The sequence below is a fragment of the Thamnophis sirtalis genome, unplaced genomic scaffold, assembly GCF_051295495.1.
Source record: "Thamnophis sirtalis isolate CommonGarterSnake01/CBP01778 unplaced genomic scaffold, rThaSir2_p1.2 scaffold_13, whole genome shotgun sequence".
NCBI lineage: Eukaryota > Metazoa > Chordata > Lepidosauria > Squamata > Natricidae > Thamnophis > Thamnophis sirtalis.
Window position 1 is genome coordinate 8214465 of NW_028261393.1, and position 23009 is coordinate 8237473.

Sequence of the window (23009 nt, forward strand, 5' to 3'; positions counted from 1 at the left end):
TAATAATTCACACACATGTACATACATACATATTGTACATATATACCAGGGGTGGGTTTCAGGCGGTTCGCGGCGGTCCCCGCAAACCGGTTGGTCGGCGAACCCGGAAGTAAGTAACTTCCAGGAACGCCGAAGGGTCCACCCGCACGCCCGCGTTTCTTACCCGGTTTTGATGAGTTCTGCGCTTCCACGCATGCACAGGATGCATACAGCGCCTGTGTGATCCTCCAGGAGCAGGTGGAGCATCACACAGATGCTAGTACGCATGCGTGCACTGCGCGCGTGCACGAGGACGCTGCCGGCCCCGTTCCAACCGAACCGGTTGGAACGGGGCGAGAAACCCACCCCTGATATATACATACATACTACTAAAACATTTCTCTCTCTTTGTCTATATATTTCCATTGAGTGAAATGCTGCATTGCAGAACAACAATTTTGGAACCAATGCAGTGGTGGGATTCATTTTTTTTTCTACTGGTTCTGTGGGCGTGGCTTTGTGGGCGTGCAGGGGAAGGTTACTGCAAAATCCCCATTCCCTCCCCATCCCCCTAACCTGCTTTCCAGCTTGGTCTCTCTATTCAGTGCAACACAAGAAAATCAGCTGGGAGGATGGGAGGCAGCAGGGGCATGGCCAGCCTATTTGCCTGTTTTCCAAACTACTCAAAACCTCCACTCCCCGTTCTCCAAAACCAGAACTATTTGAATACCACCTCTGAACCACTGGTATCTCAAATGGCTTAACTTGCAGAACGGGTCCAAAATCCAGGACCCAAGACTCCTGTAGGATTGAAATTAGACAAATGTGTGGCTGCTGCACCACCGTGCTGTTGACCAAAGGTTCAGTAGACCGACCTCCTCCTTTGGCTTTGGAATGGGTCAACTCACCGTGACCAATTTGTCATGACCAACTCGCCGCAGAAAATGCTATAGCCCTATCATTTCAGACAAATGATTGTCCAACCTCTTCTTAAAAACTTCCAGTGTTGGGGCATCCACAACTTCTGGAGGCAAGTTGTTTCACTGATTCATTGTTCTAACTGTCAGGAAGTTTCTCTTTAGTTCTAGGTTGCTTCTCTCCTTGATTAGTTTCCATCCGTTGCTTCTCATCCTGCCTTCAGGTTCTTTGGAAAATAGATTGACTGTCTCTTCTTTGTGGTAACCTCTTAGATATTGGAAGACTGCTATCCTGTCACCTCTAGTCCTTCTTTTCATTAAACTAGACATACCCAATTCCAGCAACCGTTCTTTATATGCTTTAGCCTCCAGTCCCCTAAGAAGGCTGAGTCAACATTGAGTGTAGAGTGAAAGTGATAACCGGAACTCAGAGCTTTGGTTCCACTCCAAAATTACCTTTGGAGTTTCAATGACAATCATCTTCTCTCAACCTGTGGCTTCAAAACACGAGTATGACTTAAAAAGCGATGATCAAGCATATACAGCCAGATTATTCTCAGCCCTAGCAGGAAACTTTTTAAAACTACTAATTGGCAGAAGGTTCTTCTTTAGGTAAGACTGGTGATGATGAAAAATGTTTTCAAGGGGATAATCCTTGACATTCCTATGCTGGAACAAATCCAGCCATTATTCCAGGGGAATAAAAACTGAGTTAAGAAGCTGGTTTACCTTATTTCACACTGGGTTTTCCCTATATCCAGGTGACAACTAAGGTAAGGCGCTTCGGGATTTTAGAGGAAAGGCATACTTCAGATGTTTTGCTTGGGGTTTCTTCCTTACGCCTCCTTGTGCATAAACCATTTACCAGGTGAGGTTTCTGTTGAAGGAGAACTCATCAAAGACTTAAGGTGTCTCAGTCCAAATTTAGTTGATGGCCATGTGCACGCATGTAGGTATGATGATGAAGTGACAACCAACATCTGAAATGACCTAAGCTCCAGAGCTCACTGTAACAGCATTGCCAAAAAGGCATTAAGAGTTCTTAACCTAATTTTGTGAAGCTTCTTCTCCACTAACATTGTACTGCCAACTAGGGCATACAAAACTTTTGCCAGACCAATTCTCGAATACAGCTCATCTGCCTGGAATCCACACTGTACTTCGGACATTAATACAATCGAGCGAGTCCAGAGGTATTTCACGAGAAGAGTCCTCCACTCTTCTTGCTCACAATAAAATATCTTATGCCACCAGGCTTGAAATTTTGGGCTTGTACAACCTAGAACTACGCCAACTAAGGTCTGAACTAAGCGTAGTACACAAAATTGTCTGCTACAACGTCCTACATGTCAATGACTACTTCAGCTTCAACCGCAATAACGCACGGGCAAGCAATAGATACAAACTCAAGGTTAACTGCTCTAAACTCGATTGCAGAAAATACGACTTCAGTAACATAGTGATCTGTTCTGACCCCCCTCGTCCCACACCAACACACACTCCGAGCCAAAGATAAGTTACAGCATTTAATGAACAGACAGACAGGTCCTTGGCAGCAAACCAGCACAGATAAGCCATGGCAGCAATCCAGCCTGCCAAGCTCACAATAATGTTCTCCAACATTAGTTCCTGCGTTGACTTCTGTAAGAGGAGCGTGTGCACAAGCAGTCCTTTTATAGTCTGGAGAGGAGCCTAATGGCCACCAGCTGAATACAATCACCTCCTGTACTTGCGCAACTGTTCCTGATGCCTGTTAGCTCTTTGGTTCCGGGCATCCAGGAACAACTCACTGCTGACGTCAGGAACACACTCCCTTGTCTCCTCCCCACTGGTCCAAGGCTCAGGTGCCTACTGTCCCTGTCCTACTGTCCCCATTTATTCGTACTCATTTCCTGTGTTGATGTCCATGTTTAGACTGATACCTGCTATCTCGTACATGTTTGACTAAATAAATACATTTTGCATGATGGCAGCTGATTTGTAATGCTATGCAAGTCATCCTTGACTCACAAGAGTTCATTTAATAACAGTTTGAACTTACAATGGCACTGAAAAAAGTGATTTATGACCATTTTTCACACATGTGACAGTTGCTGCATCCCCATGATCAGGTGATCAAAATTCAGACGCTTGCAACTGATTCATATTTATGACGGTTGCAATGTCCCGGGGTCCTGTAAATCCCCTTTTGGAAACTTCTGACAAGCAAAGTCAATGGGGAAGCCAGATTCACTTAACAACCGTGTTACTAACTTAACAGCTGCAGTGATTGACGTAACAACTGTGGCAAGAAAGGTCGTAAAACGGGGGAAAACTCACTTGGCAAATGTCTCACTCGGCAACGTAAATTTCGGGCTCAATTGTGGTGGTAAGTTGAGGATAATCTGTAAGAGATTCCCGTTCCTATAGAATCATGGGCTATTGATGAATTACTGTAGCTAACTAGACCAGGAGTGAAATTAGACCGGATCGCACTGGCTCGGGCGAACCGGTAGGGATGATTTGAATTCGTTCCCTAACCAGTAGAAATCATCCCTAATTGGCCCTGCCCATGCTCGCCTGGTTGCCCACTTGGTCACCCGGTTGCCACTCACCTCTTCCAGCTGTTACAATAAAATAGTCAATCTTGAGCTGGTCAGGATCGAACTGCTGGCAGTGGAGTTTGCCTGCAATACTGCATTCTAACCACTGTACCACCATGCAGTGATGGTAGGGATCCTGCAACAGTCATAAGGGCAAGGGTTGTAAATCACTTTTTTTATATTGCCATTGTAACTTTGAACGGTCACGAACAAAAGTTGTAAGTTGAAGACTACCGGTATTTGTCTGAGTAGAGATGAAACAGTTAGAATAGAGTTGGAAGGGACCTTGGAGGTCTTCTAGTCCAACCCCCTGCCTAGGCAGGAAACCCTAAACCGTTTCAGACAAATGGCTATCCAACATCTTCTTAAAGACTTCCAGCGTTGGGGCATTCACAACTTCTTGAAGGCAAGCTGTTCCACTGATGAATTGTTCTAACTGTCAGGAAATTCCCCCTTAGTTTTAGGTTGCTTCTCTCCTTGATTAGTTTCCACCCGTTGCTTCTTGTTTTACACTCAGGTGCCTTGGAGAATGGCTTGACTCCCTCTTCTATGGGGCAACCCCTGAGATATTGGAACATTGCTATCATGTCTCCCCTAGTCTTTCTTTCTATTAAACTAGACCTTCCAGCTGCTTGACTCGCCCATCCAACCCCAACATTTCTCCCTCCATTCACAGTGTAGCTGCTGCAGCTTGTCCCTTTGAGATAGTCCCTGGGAGGGAGGGGGCTGGGGGGAGACCATAAAGGGAGCAGCTGCTCCCCTGTGAATGGTGGGGGGGGGGGGAGAAAAAGTTCGGATTCTTTTTGCCACAGTAGAGGGGTTGGACTAGAAGTACTCCAAGGTCCCTTCCAACTCTGTTATTCTGTTCTGTTCTGTTCTGTTCTGTTCTGTTCTGTTCTGCGGACCCAGATTGAGGACCCAGATTGTTGGGGGCAATATGCTGACTCTCTGTAAACCGCTTAGAGAGGGCTGAAAGCCCTATGAAGCGGTATATAAGTCTACTGCTATTGCTATTGCTATTGCTCTGCTCTGCTCTGCTCTGCTCCACTCCGCTCCGCTCCACTTCTCCTCTCCTCTCCTCTCCTCTCCTCTCCTCTCCTCTCCTCTCCTCTCCTCTACTCTACTCTACTCTACTCTACTCTACTCTACTCTACTCTACTCTACTCTACTCTACGTCTTATTCTAGTCCTTATTCTACTCCGTCTATTCTATTCTATTCTATTCTATTCCATTCTGACCTGTGCTGAGGGTGTGTTTTTATTACCTACAAACACGGTTGCTCTCTTAAGCCACCCAATTGAGACCCATCCCTTTTTGAATTTGTTGAACAAGGATGTTGCAATTGACCGGTGAGAACTGTAACCACTTCTGCTTTCCGCAAGGGAAGAGATTTCCGTCCAAAGGCCTTTCCCTGCCCTGTTCTGACAATACCACAGAATAAACCGCCGGAACACAGAAGCTCTGCGAAGTCCTGGAGAACAACAGCTCTTCTGCACCAAAGGGTGAGAGACCACTTTTCTTTTCCCTCAGTGGGAGTTTTAAGACCCTCGTGGACTTCCAATGACTCTGACTGAGATCAATAAAAGAGCTTTAAAGGGTCTAATTTGAGCTTTATCGGCATAATTTACTTTGCAGCTTAGCTGTCCGAGCGCAGTAAGAGAATTGAATATGCCTTCTTCTGAAATTTCTGGGTTAAGTGGTACAATTTTTCATTCTGCTGCGGTTGTTGTTCCTATTTTTTTGGGGGGGGGGATTTGCCTTCTCAGTGGAAGAAATATTTTAAAAGGTGGTTTTCGACACCAGAAGCTTTCGTAGAGCTGGTCTAAGCATTGTGCGGGAATACAAAGTTTTAGAGACAGGGAAAAGCAACGAACGAAAGCTTTTTAATTTGTCTTTCTTCCGTTCTTACTCCGAAGGGTTTTCTGCTTTGTCATCCAAAATAACTGGGCTGCCACTGAATATTAGGCATATTTCCTTGATGGATGTAGACAAGAAAAAACAAGAATCATTTGTAGAGCAAAAAGTTAAAATCCAGGTAGAGCTGGCCGCAGATTCGGATAGTGAGAAGGTTGGGGAGGGACATGGGCCGGTCCTAGAGTCTGGGGAAGGCTCTGATGAGGGCTCTGTGTTGGAGGCAGAGAGGGGACAGAACCATATGCCAGTTATCAGCTGCCTTCAGAGTCAGACATCAGTGAGGCAGACAAACAGCTGAAGCCTGTTCTCAGTGCGCGCATGCACAGAGTTGCCAGATGAAAGGAACAGCTAAGGAACAGGGATCGACTTGGGAGGATGGCCCCTCCCATAGGGAATAAAAGAGGAGCGGAAGGGGAGTGGAGTTTGCAGGAGACACTTAGTTCATTCCTGCATTCTTGCCAAGTATTGCGGTGTCTGAAAGATATCGGTCTGGCCACTCTCCAAGCCTCAGAAAGTTTGGTAATTGTGAACCATCTTGAAAGACTGTGAGAGGGGAAACTCTTTGCTGGAGAGGAATTCACTATAAATTAAATAAAATGTGTTTATTGGGACGAGGACTCGGCTTCGTGCTGCTGGGGAACCTGAGGTCAGAACACATACAGACATATACAGGTAGTCTTAAAACAGTTCATTTAGTGATTGTTTGAAGTTACAGACGGCATTGAAAAAGTGACTTCTGATCATTTTCCACACTTACAACTGTTGCAGCATCCCCATCATTACATGATCAAAATTCAGATGCTTGGCAACTGATTCTTACTTATGACCGTTGTAGTGTCCCGGGGTCATGTGATCTTTTTTTGCGACTTTCTGACAAGCAAAGTCAATGGGGGAGCCAGATTCACTTAAAAACCATCTCACTAACTTATTAGCTGCAGTGATTCCCTTAACAACTGAGGGAAGAAAATGGGGCAAAACTCACTTAACAAATGTCTCACATAACAACAGAAATGTTGGGCTCAATACGTAGTACGTTGAGGATTACCTGTTGTTTACACCCACACCTGCTTTTACACAGGAATCATTTCAGAAAGGATAATTCAATCAAGTGAGCATCTCGAAGGGTCAAGAATCAATGGGCATTTTTTGGGGGGGAAATGCTGTTTCTTCTCCAGTTGAAACGAGGGTCTTTTCACACCTCTGAGTTCTGCTTTGAATCATTTATTTAAGAACTTCCTAAAGTGATAATTCCTGGGCTCCCTGCAGAAAGTAAAAGTGATAAAAATCCTGCCTAAAAATTTCCACTTTTGTTTCTGTTTTGACCAGGAAGGTCTGCCTGGTAATATTTCCCTGAATCTTTCAGAACTTTTTATTCTCTCATTGCTTACAAGTCCCAGATTTCTCAAATCTGGAAATTCTCAAATCTGGAAGTGGAAAACCTTTCTTTAGAAAAAAGAAGGCCTTCGTCCACTCTTTCCCACCAAATATATATATATTGCTTAGCCTGAAATATATTTTAATCCGGAGCAAATCCCTAGGGGCTTTTTAAATTTTTTTTTTTAAAATCCTGTTTTATTTTCCATCCACAACCAACATGTACACTTACAAGATTGGTATATCTTAAATTATATATTTAGAAAGCTTATATATAATATAATGATAACATGTAACTAAGAAATTTGCAATGAAGGGGATGAGGCTATCACTTCAAAGAAATCTTCAAGCCACTTGCGAAATCTGGGCATATATACTGGAAATTCCTCCGGTAAGCAGACACACAATTTCTAACCTCTTAAGACACTTAAGTACCAGTGAGATTTCTCTTATAGTAAGTAAATTCAGAGTTCATGCCTCTACATTCATTAGGGATTGGCCTGGCATGTGCAGGGATGGGCTTCAAAAACTTCAGCAATGGGTTCCCTGCCCGGTTGCTGGGTGGGGCGTGGCCATGGTGGGCGTGGCCTACTCGCCCTCCTGCACCACAGCAGGGGTGGCGCAGGACAGGGCATTTTCATTTTCTCCAGGCTCCAGAGCCTTTCCTTGAGCCTCTAGGAGGCGAAAAACTGCTTTCCCCAGGCTCCGGGGGCCTTCCAGAGGCTGAAAACAGACCTGTTTCTGGCCTTCCAGAACTTCTGGGAGGCCCGTTCTTCTCCCTCCCCCCCCCCATGCTCCAATCCTCCGTGTGGACCCTACACAGAGGTGGGTTCCTACCAGTTCGCACCTATTCGGTAGAACTGGTTTGTCAAATCTACCGAACTGGTTAGAAGAGGTTCCACCAGTGGACCCGGAAAGCAGGCCACACCTACAGAAGAGGTTCCAAAAAATTTTGAAACCCACCACTGGCCCTACACTTACCTCGCATCCAAAACAGGCTGCGTGGAGACTCCTGGGAGGGGCAGGGTGGGAGGTGCCAGCCAGGGGTGGAATTTGGAGGTTCTCCAAACCAGCCATAATGTTAGCTATGGGATCTCCCAAACCTGGGCAAAACCATAGCAGCCTTCACCTGGGCACGTGCCATTGATTTTTTTAAAAATCTGAATAGATATGTTGAGTATAGCACTATCAGAACCTTTTGTATGTTGGTAGGGTTACTCTTAGATGTTGCCAAACCATAACTCCTTGGAGTACAAGTCAACCATGACCTGCTGTGAAAGATTCTCCATTGTATGGTCTATAGATTATATTTAGAATTACAACCCTAGAGAGATATGAAATATGGGAAGCCTAAGATTGTGATGCATTTGAAGTTTAAAGGAAGACTTTACATTCCATTTTTTAAAAAATTGGAATCATCATGATTTATGGGTCTTTGTTTATGCTATATTATCATGACTACCAGTGCTGGTGTCCTCCTCCTCCTCCTCCTCCTCCTCCTCTTCCTCCTCCTCCTTGAAACTGTATTCAGGAAGTTTGATGGTCATGACACCAGAACATCTGAGAGCAGCTTGCAACATGGTAATTAATGTTGGGAAATTCTAATTTTCTAGTTCTTTGAATAGACGCAACTGAACAATACGGAAAACGTTCATACCATTTAGCATGTGGATTAGACAGAAGTGAAGCTGAAGGGTGGGCAATTCCAGGAGAATAAAGCATGCAGACCTTCCCTAAGTATACATTGACACTTAGGGATTCTGTGTTGCAAGATTGGTGAACTACAAATCCCAACTCCCCTAGAGGTAAAGAAATATAGGGAGAAGCATGCCTGCAATGAAGAGGCCCATAATTCCTTCAGCCATCACAAAAGAGCAGTTTTAAATAGACAAAACTAAGGAGAAAACTTCTAATCCAAATAACTGTTTTACTACTGATATAACAGACTAAATTAAGGTCTGCATCAGCGGTTGGTTCCTACCAGTACGGACCGGTTTGACCAAACCAGTAGTGGTTTGGCAGCTTGGGTTACTGGAACTGGCAACGACCCAGGCCTGCCACCACTGTTCCCTCTAAGCTGCGCGGGTGCGCGGCCACGCAGGGGGAAACAAAACACAGCGCGGCAGTTTCCAACTGCCGTGCAGTAATCTTTAGCATGATGGATTTTAGTCTGCAGGTGGTTAGGAGGCTTCTGTCAGCTGGGCCGGGATACTATAGTGCCTGGACACCTCCAAAGGAGGGTGGGCTTTGGCCAACAAAAATGTGGCCGCCTAGGGTTAAGATTAGGCTCCCTCCACCGGCATGTGGCTGATTGTTCCCTCCTGGATCAAAGTTACTGAGGAAGGAAGCAGTGGCAGCAGCAACGGCAGCAGCCAACTCTCCGCGGGATGTACAGAGCATGCTTCCGTCGCGGTTTGTCGGCTAAGCTCCCATGGCTGATTGGGCTCCCCGCAGTTGGCTCCGCTTCCGAGATGCAGGTGTGTGGGAGGCGCTCGCCACGCAAGCAAGTGGAAACCCACGCCGGGTGTGCACATCTTGTCTGAATCCAGCCTCTGCGTGTGGAGCATTGGGGCTCGAGGTTTTTTTCGCAGGAAGGGGGAGTCGAGCTGGTGCTCCGCAGATTTTATTTGATTTTATTTCTCGAAAAGAAAAAGAAAATAAAGGCTTCTTGGTCCGCCTGGACTGGAAAGTCAAAATCCGGAAAATTAACCTTGTTTAGGAAAGTTTTGCGCTGATGGAAAAATAGTGTTTCCCAGTGAAAGTTTTTTCCCTACTTTTCGTTTGCTTTTTTGGCCTCTATTCCTTCTCTTCTCTCCTCTTTTCTTTCTTCCTTTTTTCTTTCTTTTTTCTTTCCTTCCTTCCTTCTTTCTTCCTTTCCTCTTTCTCTTTCTCTCTCTTTCTTTTTTCTGCCTCTTTTTGTTATCCTCCCTCCATCCTCTCCCCTTTCTTTTTCTTTTTCTCTTTCTCTTCTTTCCTTTTTTGTCTCTCCCTCTCTCTCTGTCTCTCTCTCCCTCTCCCTTCCTTCCTTCCTTCCTTCCTTCCCCCCTCCCCTGCCCTCTTTGTTTGTTTCTTTATGTGCCCCAATTGCTAATCTACATCAGTTGGTAATTTATTTATAACTTGCTAATATCACTGCAGACTATTGATAGTAAGGGGGAAAGTATAAAGCATATAAAGTAATTCATAGTATGGATAGAGGGAAGTTTTGATCCTTTTCCCATAGAGAGTCATCCATTGAACTTGAATACAAGTAGTCCTCAACTTACAACAGTTCACTTAATGACTAAAACTACATCAGCACTGAAAAAAGTGAATTACAGCTGTTCTTCACACTTATGATCATTGCCACATGATCAAAATTTGGATCTTTGGCAACTGCCTCATATTTATGAGGGTGCAGGGTCCTGGGCTCACCTTTTGCAACCTTCTGCCATGCAAAGTCAGTAGGAAAGTCAGATTGACTTAACAACAAGGTTACTGATTTAACCTCAGTGATTCAGTTAACTGTAGCAAGAAAGGTTGTAAAATGGGGCAAAACCTACTTAACAAATGTCTCACTTAGCAATAGAAACTTTGGGCTCAATTATGGTCGTAGATTGAGGACTACCTGTATAGGGAGATTTCTTTACTTAATGGATATTTACATGGTAGAATTGAGTTTCAGATAACACTAATTTCGTTGTCTTGGGTGACATTTATGAAAAAAATTCAGGTGCTCCGGCATGAAAATGTGCTGCTCAATCATTATACTTTTCCGCTCACACTGAAAAAGAATTAGAGGGAACGTTGCCTGCCACGCCCCCCCGAATCAGTTCCCCAGTTGGCGCTGTCAGCGGTACCATCTTGTTTTTCAGTTCTGTGCATGCGCAGAACAGTTTGAACTGCACTGTGCATGTGTGCACAGCGCACATCAAATGTGGGCGCCTGTAAAGTGTGCACACGAGCAAACCAGCAGTCATGACAGCCAGAACCCACCCCTGGTCCGTATAAATTAGGATTATGACCTCAGGGGTCACCTGTTAGCTTCCTAATTTCCCTATGAGACTCCTCTAGCATGAAGCTTGTGATGTGAACCAACAAGGATCCCCTTACCTTTTTGTAAATGTGGTGGATGCGATCTCATCTGCTACCGTCAATCTTTTATCATTTTATCATTCCTAAATCATACATTTAGTTCTGTCTCCAGTTCCAAAGAAGTAAGAATGGGAGTCAAAATAAGTCTTTGTGTACTGAAGGTTTCTGCTGGGCTTGTTCTCTGAATCAAGTGACAAAAATTAGACACTGTGCAACAAATGTAGGCGCAAGACATCCAGGCAGCCACAATGCCTCACAATTCCATATTATAGCAACGGTTCCAGCGGTGGGTTTCAAAAATTGTTCGAACCCACACTGTGGGTGTGGCCTCCTTTGTGGGAGTGGCTTGCCGCCCATGGGACTGGATGGGAGCGGCTTGCCACCCATGTGACCGGATATGAAGATGCCGACGACACTTGTCAGAACCACCTTAAATTACCTCACACACAGCACTGGCATTCATAAGAATATGATGTAAACTTGTTTTTTAAAAGGCATCTTTGGTTTGCGTTAAAACAACTTCAACACACGCAATGTTCTGATTGCACCACAAACGCAGTAGTCATCCTTACCTTTCACAGAGGCACTGAGTTTTATATATATGAGCATGATAGTGTAGAATAATCATATCCAAGGACCAGTGGTGGGTTTCTAAAAATTTTTGGAACCTCTTCTGTAGGTGTGGCCTGCTTTCCGGGTCCACTGGTAGAACCTCTTCTAACCAGTTCGGTAGATTTGATGAACTGTTTCTACCGAATAGGTGCGAACTTGTAGGAACCCACCTCTGAACAGTTCCTATCACATAAAGGGGGCAAGAGGGACAGAAGAATGGAACTGTCTCAGATCTATCTTAAAGTGGTGGGATTTGGGAGCAAAGGTCTAATATTGGACAGTCGGTGTTCAGAAATCTATTCTGTCCAGTTGACTATTCCTTCTTTCTTTCACCCACCTTGTGAGCAGTCTGTCTCAAATGACCATGGAAGTCCCCTTGAAGTCACATTCCTCTCCTCTTGTGGCGAGCACACGTTTTGGTTGCATAAAAATAGAATCTGCAGTCTGGATAGTAAAAGCAGAGTAAGGTTTTACATATGATATTAGTTCCACTTCTCCAAAAGTCCTTACGCAAGAAGACTGCTTAATTTGGCACCCTTAAATCAACCCCTGTATTGGCAGAAGGAATTGGTTGAAGGTGGGAAGGTGGCCCAGATAAAAACATTGGTGTGATTATCATGCCAAGAAATAAACTCCTGATCCAATTCCCAAACTTCGTAGAAAAACACTTGGATGCTTACAAAATATCTGACAATACTAAAACAAGATCACCTGATCTCTAAGAACCTTCAGCCTCCTTATGGTGGTATTTTGGTGGCCATTCCAGATATTAAGAGCTATTCCTGTTCAAGAATATTCTACCATCCAAGAATGATCCAGAATGTCTCTGTGCATTGTAGTTGATATCTGTTCTGATTTATTTTGTTTGAAAAAAAAATACATGAACAAAAACTCCAAAGATTTTTAGCCTAATCTGTGCTCAAGCCGACTGGCTTAAATGTCATATTCTTCCAACCTCTAGGAAAACTACCAATAATCCTTGACATGATTGGGACCAGATTTTCTTTTGCTAAGTACAGCTGTTGCAGTGGTGGGTTTCAAATTTTTTTAGAACCTCTTCTGTAGGTGTGGCCTGCTTTGTGGGAATGGCTTCCCGGCCATGTGACCGGGTGGGAGTGGCTTGCCAGTCATGTGACTGGGTGGGCATGACCAACTTGTAAAATGTGGTGAAACTCACTTAACAACGTTCTTGCTTAGCAACCAAAATGTTGGCTCAGGAACTCTGGCATTTGAAGCACGCAAGTCTTAAAGCTGTCAAGTTACAAGACCCTTGCACCCCTAACCCTTTAGAAAAAAACCCCCAGGAGTGTTCAAACTTGACAGCTTTAAGACTTGTGGACTTCAACTCCCAGAATTCCTCCTCTCGCTCTTTATCTTGATGATGTGCGGACGGGCGGGGGGGGGGGGGGAAGGAGCTGGAACCGGTTCTAAACGGCACTGTAGATTTGTGGAACCTCTTCTATAGAAGAGTTTAGAACTGGCAGGAACCCACTTCTGAGCTGTTGTTAACTGAGCTGTGTTTGATTTAGTAACCATTTTCCTATGAATCATTGCAGTTGTTAAGTGAACCAGGCAGTCATGAAATGCACTGGCTTCCCCCATTGACTTTGTTTGTTTGGAAGCCAGCTGGGAAAGTTGCCCATGAGGATCACATAACCCTGGGACACTGTAACCATCATAAATACAAGCCTGACTGTTGACAGCAATAGCACTTAGACTTATCTGCTGTTTCACAGTGCTTTACAGCCTTCTCTAAGCAGTTTACAGAGTTAGCATAATTGTCCCCAACAAATCCGGGTCCTCATTTTGCCGACCTCAGAAAGATGGAAGGCTGAGTCAATCTAGAGCTGGTCAGGATCGAACTGCTGGCAGTGGAATTTGCCTGCAATACTGCATTCTAACCACTGTACCACCATGTAGTGACAGTAGGGATAGCAATAGCAATAGCAGTTAGACTTATATACCGCTTCCTAGGGCTTTCAGCCCTCTCAAAGCGGTTTACAGAGTCAGCATATCGCCCCCACAGTCTGGGTCCTCATTTCACCCACCTCGGAAGGATGGAAGGCTGAGTCAACCTTGAGCCGGTGAGATTAGAACCGCTGAACTGCAGATAACAGTCAGCTGAAGTGGCCTGCAGTACTGCACCCTAACCACTGCGCCACCTCGGCTCTCGGATACTGCAACAGTCATAAGCGCAAGGGTTGTAAATCACTTTTTTATATTGCCATTGTAACTTTGCACGGTCACAATCAAAAGTTGTAAGTTGAAGACTACCGATATTTGTCTGAGTAGAGATGAAACACTTAGAATAGAGTTGGAAGGGACCTTGGAGGTCTTCTAGTCCAACCCCCTGCCTAGACAGGAAACCCTACACCACTTCAGACAAATGGTTATCCAATCTCTTCTTAAAAACTTCCAGTGTTGGAGAATTCACAACATCTGGAGGCTCATCATACCACTGATTAATTGTTCTAACTGTCAGGAAATTCCTCCTTTGTTCTAAGTTGCTTCTCTCCTTGATTAGTTTCCACCCATTGCTTTTTGTCCTGCCATCAGGAGCACTGGAGAACAGCTTGAGTCCCTCTTCTTTTGTTAGCAAGTTGTTACAACTAGTTGCAACTAGATTGTCACTAGTTGTTACAAGCAAGGATGGATTTTGTTTTTGAGTATCCATCATCTGGCTTCAATATTCTCCCAAGGAAAAAACTCATTCTCACAGTTTCTGTACCTAGGTTTGGCTCCTTGGGCTTCTGACTGCAACCTTCCCAAGAGGCTGAAGTTTCAGGGATGAGAACATGGCTTGTCCCCTTGAGGCCTTCTTCCTTGGGCTAATCTCAACACAGTTGCTTTGGAAAGGTAAGAGCTGATGGGAAGGGGAGAGGCCGACTCTTTGAGCGCAGCCTTGAATTACTTCTCCTCTCCTATGGTGGAAGTGGGACAGGGGGTCTGTTAACTGGGTAGCTGAGCTTCTTGTTTTCCATTCTTTGCAGGTGTGATGCCTGCAGAAGGGTATGACGTGAATATTTCTATATCCCATCCGTTGGTAGAGGAAGGGCTCTGTGCCACGATTCCCTGCACTTTCACTTATGAAGAAAGTCATGCCCAGCCGGGTACAACATTGGTGGGATATTGGAAGAAAGGAACAAGAGCTTCAAGTGTTACAGTGGCTGACTCTACTCACATGTCGACTGACGATCCCTTCCAAATCATTGGGAATCTGACAGCAGGAAACTGTTCTCTCCTCATCTGGAAACCCCAAAAACCTCACATGGGGTCATACTTTTTCAGAATGGAAAAAAACCCTAGGGCACATTATAGCTTTTACAAAGGTACCATATCCCTGGAGGTGACAGGTAAGTACCTGGAAAAATGTTCGTCGGAAGCTCCAGTTTTCACCAGCCATTGTAAAATGTTATTATTAACCCCCCCTCCCTCTGTTATTTTTTGTTGTTGTCGTTCTGGTTTTAGTTCTGTTTTGATAATGCTTTTAAAATAGTTATATGATGGGATGAAGTAGTAATTCTTTTATATGGTGATTGAATTCTTGGATTGCTGTATGCTGTCCAGAGTTACTATCTGGCCATCTAAATTTGATTAATACACAAATAAATAGGGTTGGGTTGAGGCTGCAGATAACAACAGTGGCATGCAGGAGTAAAGCCACTGCCAGATGCAAACCCCTCCCTTTGTCTTTCTTCCTCCCTCTTTCACTCATAGACATCAACCCAGAGATAAGGTTTCAAGCAATACTTTATTTTATTAATTATTTTATTATTTTATTTTATTTATTATTTCATTATTTCATTATTTCATTATTTCATTATTTCATTATTTCATTATTTCATTATTTCATTATTTCATTATTTCATTATTTCATTATTTCATTATTTCATTATTTCATTATTTAATTATTTCATTATTTCATTATTTTATTATTTTATTATTTTATTATTTTATTATTTTATTATTTTATTATTTTATTATTTTATTATTTATTTTATTATTTATTTTATTATTTATTTTATTATTTATTTTATTATTTTATTATTTTATTATTTTATTATTTTATTATTTTATTATTTTATTATTTTATTATTTTATTATTTTATTATTTTATTATTTTATTATTTATTATTTATTATTTATTATTTATTATTTATTATTTATTATTTATTATTTATTATTTATTATTTATTATTTATTATTTATTATTTATTATTTATTATTTATTATTTATTATTTTATTATTTTATTATTTTATTATTTTATTATTTTATTATTTTATTATTTTATTTCATTTCATTTCATTATTTCATTTCATTTTATTTTATTATTTTACTATTTTATTTTATTTATTTTATTTATTTTTTATTTTATTTTTTATTTTATTGTTTTATTTATTTTTTATTTTATTTATTTTATTATTATTTTATTGTTTTATTATTATTATTTTGTTTTTTTATTTTTAAACAAGCACAAAAGGACCAAACAAGAAACCAAACATTAAAACCGTTTTCCATTACAAATTATAGAAAGTGTGTCTTGGTTACAAAATTTCTATGCATCCCTCCATAGTCATCACTTACAATTCATATCAAATCGCATATTTTTAAATTATATATATATAATGAAGGTTGAGGTGCAATAATAGTAATATATATATATATATATATATATATATATATATATATATATATATATATATATATATATATATATATATATATATATATATATATATATATATATATATATATATATATATATATATATATATATATATATATTACTATTATTGCACCTCAACCTTCATTTGACTATGATTGCTTTTATATCCTTTTACATGACATATTCTACATTTTAAGAATATTTATGCTAGTGGGATATGTAACCCAGGGATGGGATTCAGCCGGTTCTGGCAGGTTCTGCCCCTGCCTCCCAGCCTCCCAGCCTCCCAGCTGATCTTCTTTTGTTGCCCTGATCAGGAGAACAGAGCTGGAAAGCAGGTTAGAAGGGTGGGGAGGGAATGGAGATTTTGCAGTATCTTTCCCCTGCCCACCCACAAAGCCACGTCCACGGAACAGGTAGTAAAAAAAAAAAAATTGAATTCCACCACTGGTGAAAACACATTTTATGTAATTTATACTGTGTATAAATTTGCCATGTATGAAAAGCCAATTGTGGATTTTCTAATAAACCATGGTCAAAAGAAATTGTGTCTTGGCCTGATGGTAGAAATTGTCAAAAGAGGAGAAGAAGCGCTTTTAATTACTTTTGATTAACAGTCCTGCGGTGAAGGTCCTCCTGAGGGAAGAGTTGTTTTGTGATGTGTTTCCTGCCCTCGTTTTGCATTTCCTCGGCTGCTGGATCTGTAACTTTGCCCTTATAGTTGGACACAACAAAGTTCTCAAAGTTGGAAGAGGCCTTCATAGGTGTGATAGATTCATGAGATGCTGACAATCATGGATTTGTGCATGTCCCAAACATGCTTTTTTTTTTTTTTAAAGAAAAGGCAACTGGACCTGGGTTTTTTTCTTTGAAAATGTTTCTCTTCTCATCCGAGAAGCATCTTCAGATGCTTGAGAAGATGCTGGAAGTAGAGACCCCAGTCCAGTTGCCTTTTCAAAATAAAAACCACTTTCGATACACCTATGGCCTGGATTACTGAGAACCTTCATAAAAGTTTGAAATATAGAAGTTCTGTGTTGCATAAACTCTTGTACTTCAAGAGAGGATAACAATCTCAATGGGTCCATCTCACCTGAGACTCATTTGGGAAGGTGCCTGACGATCAAGATCAGTGGATGGGTAAGAACGTAATCCTGGAATAACTTTCTTCTGATTCCTCTCTTCTCTTCTTAGAAACTCAGTCTCCAAAAATAATAATGGATACCATGAGAGCAGGAATGCCTACAAATATCACCTGTGCAACCTTAGGAGGCTGTAGTCGGATGCCTCCAAATATCACCTGGGTTGGCTTTCCCAAGCCCATCAAACCTCATGTGCACTTGAATGAGACCCAGGTTTACACCTCAGTGGTGGATTTCTCACCTTCTCCTGAAGACCACAAGCGGAATATCACCTGCATGGTCAATTACATAAATGAGGCTAACCATGTTCCCAGAAAGAAAACCGTCCAACTAAAAGTCATGTGTGAGTGATCTTTTCTAGGTCTGCAGGGGTTCAAGCCCTGAATCCCAAGGCAGTTTCAATTCACTTCTGGTTTGAAGAATGGAGCTAAGTCATTGGTCCTTTGAATCAGAGAGCAAAGCGGCACAGTTTGCCGAGGTGGCGTAGTGGTTAAATGCAGCACTGCAGGCTACTTCAGCTGACTGCAGTTCTGCAGTTTGGCTGTTCAAATCTCACCGGCTCAGGGTTGACTCAGCCTTCCATCCTTCCGAGGTGGGTAAAATGAGGACCCAGATTGTTGTTGGAGGCAATATGCTGACTCTGTAAACCGCTTAGAGAGGGCTGAAAGCCCTATGAAGCGGTATATAAGTCTAACTGCTATTGCTATTGCTATTGTTCTCTCTTTCACTCAGCTTGGTTCCCTTTGACAGGTGGTTTTCTTCACTAGCTTGTGGGGAGACGGGGACAATCAGAGACTCTCTAGGGTGGGGTTTCCCAGCCTTCTCAACTTTAAGACGTGCGGACTTCAATTCCCAGAATTCCCCAGTCAACATGCCTTCACATGCCTTAAAATTGCTAAGGTTGAGAAACACCCATGTGGACATTATCCATGGTGGCGCAGTGGTTAGAGTGCAGTGCTGCAGGCTACTTCTGCTGACTGCCGGCTGCCTACAATTTGGCAGTTCGAATCTCACCAGGCTCAAGGTTGGCTCAGCTTCCATCCTTCCAAGATGGGTAAAATGAGGACCCAGATTGTCAGGGGCAATATGCTGACTCTGTAAACCGCTTAGAGAGGGCTGTAAAAGCACTGTGAAGCGATAAATAAGTCGAAGTGCTATTGCTATCCTATCAAAATGGCGGCGAATTCTTAGCATCCTATAACCAAAAAAGGGGGAGTGTGGAAGAGGAGAGGTTGGGACACCAGCTCTAAGAAATCAACATAAGTAATTTGGGATCTGATTGCCTCCACATCTCTATTGGAAAGGATTTCTGAATTGACGGATTTGTTTTTCTCTTACAGTCGAACCGCAGATGAAATGGTGCAAGGGTTTTCATTTTCGCTCCAATATAAGTAAGTTGCGTGATTCTCCCAGCAGCCTTCTTCTGCTCAGGCAGGAGGTAGAAGAGAACACTGGAGAGAATATCTTTGCTGACCACCTGGCACATATTTTTGATGATTATAGTGCCCCAGGGTCAGGGGATCCTCATTTGCAATGATAAGATGATTGACTTAATAACTCCAGTGATTTGTCATTTTTAAAAAGGGCACAAAATCAGGTGTGATTCATTTAAAAATCATGTAGCTTAACAATGCAAATTCTGGTGCCAATTGTCCTAACCTGGTATTGTTCAGAATTGCCATAACAGTAAGAAGGGATTTAAACTGTTGCCCATTTCAAATAACTGAAATGTTTTTGCATTGTTTTGTGTGTGTGTGTGTGTGTGAGTGTGTGCGTATTTGTGTGTGTGTGTGTGTGTGAGTGTGTGCGTATTTGTGTGTGTGTGTGTGTGTTCGTAGATTTTCATGTGTGTAGGTATGCTGGTCTTGTTGTATTCGGGTCTTTTCCCATGTAAGATTACACGGGTAATCTTCCACAGAAAAAGCCCCCACCCACCTACCTACCTACCTACCTACCTACCTACCTACCTACCCACCCACCCACCCACCCACCCACCACCCATCTCTATCTCTATCTCTATCTCTATCTCTATCTCTATCTCTATCTCTATCTCTATCTCTATCTCTATCTCTATCTCTATCTCTATCTCTATCTCTATCTCCATCTCCATCTCCATCTCCATCTCCATCTCCATCTCCATCTCCATCTCCATCTCCATCTCCATCTCTATACCTACCTACCTACCTACCTACCTACCTACCTACCTACCATCCATCCATCCATCCATCCATCCATCCATCCATCCATCCATCCATCCATCCATCTCTATCTCTATCCATACCTACTATCCATCTATCCATCTATCCATCTATCCATCTATCCATCTATCCATCTATCCATCTATCCATCTATCCATCTATCCATCTATCCATCTATCCATCTATCCATCTATCCATCTATCCATCTATCCATCTATCCATCTATCCATCTATCCATCTATCCATCTATCCATCTATCCATCTATCCATCTATCCATCTATCCATCTATCCATCTATCCATCTATCCATCATCTATCCATCTATCCACCCACCCACAATAACTCAAGATGGTGGACATAGATAATATTCCTTCTTCCTCCAATTTTCCCCACAACAACAATAACCTCGTGAGGTGAGTTGGGCTGTGAAAGAGGGACTGGCCCCAAATCTTACTTTTCCTACTCTAATTATTTGGTAGTTCAGAACTCATGTTTAGGAGGAAGTCATGAACAAACGTCATGACATGGCATCAGTTTCTCCTCCAAATTGCAAACCAAGACACTTCCACCTATTGTTGAAATCGATGCCTGTTGGTAAAACCCTCCGAGTAAATGTTGAGATTTCTAGGCCTTGTCTTCTCAGTGTCTCTCTCGGATCTTGCAGGTCAGCAGAACTTCACGAACCTTTCTCAGCTCGACGTACAAAAAGGGGATTCCATCGTGGTACGCTGCAAGGCAATAGGCAATCCTTCGCCCAACATGACTTGGGTTAAGGGAAGCAAAGACTTCCAGCAACAACCCCCGAATGTCCTGAAGCTTTATGATCTTAAGGTGGAGGATTCTGGGACGTACACATTTCAGGCAACCAATAAAATAGGCGTTCATAAAACATCGTTTGAACTCTCCGTAACAGGTATGTGAAGCAATTTTGAATTTTTAAAATTTAATTTGTCAAACATGTACAAGGTAGCAGGTATACTGTAAGTATAAACATGGCCATGAACAAGGGAAATGAGGACAAATAAATGGGGACAGTAGGACAGGGACAGAAGGCACGCTGGTGCGCTTATGCACGCCCTTCTTAGGAATGGGGTGAGGTCCATGGTAGACAGTTGAAGGTTGAGGCTGTTTGAGGATGTAACAATGGAGTCAGGTAGGGATGTTGACCACTCTGTTGCTGAAGTCATCTTTTCTGCAATCGAATTTGGAGCGGTTTACCTTGAGTTTGTATCCGGGGTGGGTTCCTGCCAGTTCTCACCTCTTCTATAGAAGAGGTTCCACAAATCTACAGTGCCCTTTTAGAACCGGTTCCAGCTCCCTCCCCCCGCCCGTCCGTACATCATCAAGATGAAGAGCGAGAGGAGGAATTCTGGGAGTTGAAGTCCACAAGTCTTAAATCTGTCAAGTTTGAACACCCCTAGGTTTTTTTTTCTAAAGGGTTAGGGGTGGAAGGGTCTTGTAACTTGACAGCTTTAAGACTTGCGTGCTTCAAATGCCAGAGTTTCTGAGCCAACATTTTGGTTGCTAAGCAAGAGCGTTGTTAAGTGAGTTCCACCACATTTTACAAGTTGGCCATGCCCACCCAGTCACATGGCCGGCAAGCCACTCCCACCTGGTCACATGACCGGCAAGCCACTCCCACAAAGCAGGCCACACCTACAGAAGAAGTTCTAAGAAAATTTGAAACCCACCACTGTTTGTATCTATTGTGCCTGAAGCTGAAGTAGTTGTTGACAGGTAGGATGTTGTAGCAGACAATTTTGTGTACTATGCCTAGGTCAGATCGCAGGTGGCATAGTTCCATGTTGCCCAAGCCCAAAATTTTGAGCCTGGCGGCATAAGGGATTCTAATGCGAGCAGAGGAATGGAGAGCTCTTCTCGTGAAATACCTCTGGATCTGTTCAATTGTATTAATGTCCAATACACAGTGTGGATTCCAGGCAGACGAGCTGTATTTGAGAAGTGGCCTGGGAAAGGTTTTGTATGCATTTGTTTGGCATACAAAATTTACTCAGAGGGATGAAAAACCTGGAATTATGGGTAGTCCTAGAACGAACCCTTATGCAGTGCATTCAGAAAGTATTCAGACTCCCTTCACTTTACATGATTTGCATTTTGCAAGGAAGAATATCAGAAAATTCCCCCAATCCAGGTGTGCAAAGCGTCACACCCCAAAAGACTCCATGATATAATTGCTGCCAAATGTGCTTCAGCAAACTATTGAGAGAAGGGCCTGAATCAGAGGTGGGTTCCTACCAGTTCGCACCTATTCGGTAGAACCGCTTTGTCAAATCTACCGAACCGGTTAGAAGAGGTTCCACCAGTGGACCCGGAAAGCAGGCCACACCTACAGAAGAGGTTCCAAATTTTTTTGAAACCCACCACTGGTCCTTGGATATGATTATTCTACACTATCATGCTCCTATTTATAAAACTCAGTGCCTCTGTGAAAGGTAGGGATGACTACTGCGTTTGTGGTGCAATCAGAACATTGCGTGTGTTGAAGTTGTTTTAACGCAAACCAAAGATGCCTTTTAAAAAACAAGTTTACATCCTATTCTTATGCATGCCAGTGCTGTGTGTGAGGTAATTTAAGGTGGTTCTGACAAGTGTCGTCGGCATCTTCATATCCGGTCACATGGGCGGCAAGTCGCTCCCATCAGGTCACATGGGCGGCAAGCCACGCCCACAAAGGTGGCCACACCCACAGAGTAGGTTCGAACATTTTTTGAAACCCACCACTGGCCTGAATACTTATGCCAAGGTGATATTTCAGGGTTTCCCCCTCCTTTTAAAAATGAAATTAACAGACCGTTCGAAAATTCTGGTTTTGCTTTGTCTTTATGCAGTACTAAATGTAAATGAATAAGGTGGGTGGGGGAAATGAATTTCAACAACTGTAGCATCAGGCTGGAGCATAACAAAATTGACAAAAGTGAATATAGCAATAGCAGTTAGACTTATATACCGCTTCATAGGCCTTTCAGGCCTCTCTAAGCGGTTTACAGAGTCAGCATATTGCCCCCAACAACAATCTGGGTCCTCATTTTACCCACCTCGGAAGGATGGAAGGCTGAGTCAACCGTGAGCCGGTGAGATTTGAACCACTGAACTGCAGATAGCAGTCAGCTGAAGTAGCCTGCAGTACTGCACCCTAACCACTGCGCCACCTCGGCTCTGAATACTTTCTGAATGCAAGGTAGCAGAGGGGGGATGGCATTTTGGGAATGCTGGAGCAGGGTTATTTTTCTTTCATTTATTTTATACATTTATATCATGCCTTTATTGTTTTTATAAGCAACTCAAGGTGGCAAACATATCTAATGTTCCTTCTTCATCCTATTTTCTCCACAACAACAACAACAACGACCCTGTGAGGAGGGTTGGGCTAAGAGGGAGTGAATGACCCAAGGCCTCCCAGTTGGCTTTCATACCTAAGTGGGGACTAGAACTCTCTATCTCCTGGTGATTGACCCCAAATCACCCAGCTGGCTTTCATGCCTAGGTGGGGACTAGAACTCACTATCTCTTGGTGATTGGCTCAAAGTC

The 23009-nt window shown here is 42.8% G+C and overlaps 1 protein-coding gene across 1 annotated transcript in view; it reads left to right on the top strand.

Annotated features, from left to right (window-relative positions):
- The first annotated feature begins 14181 nt into the window (after nucleotides 1-14181).
- LOC106548055 (sialic acid-binding Ig-like lectin 13) overlaps nucleotides 14182-23009 on the top strand; it is an 18244-nt gene continuing 9416 nt past the window's right edge. Inside the window, exons 1-5 of the mRNA XM_087727261.1 lie at nucleotides 14182-14308; nucleotides 14443-14805; nucleotides 17315-17605; nucleotides 18603-18653; nucleotides 20125-20373. Coding sequence (XP_087583387.1) covers nucleotides 14248-14308; nucleotides 14443-14805; nucleotides 17315-17605; nucleotides 18603-18653; nucleotides 20125-20373 — 1015 coding nt within the window. The 5' untranslated portion in view covers nucleotides 14182-14247. The remainder of the gene's footprint in view (nucleotides 14309-14442; nucleotides 14806-17314; nucleotides 17606-18602; nucleotides 18654-20124; nucleotides 20374-23009) is intronic.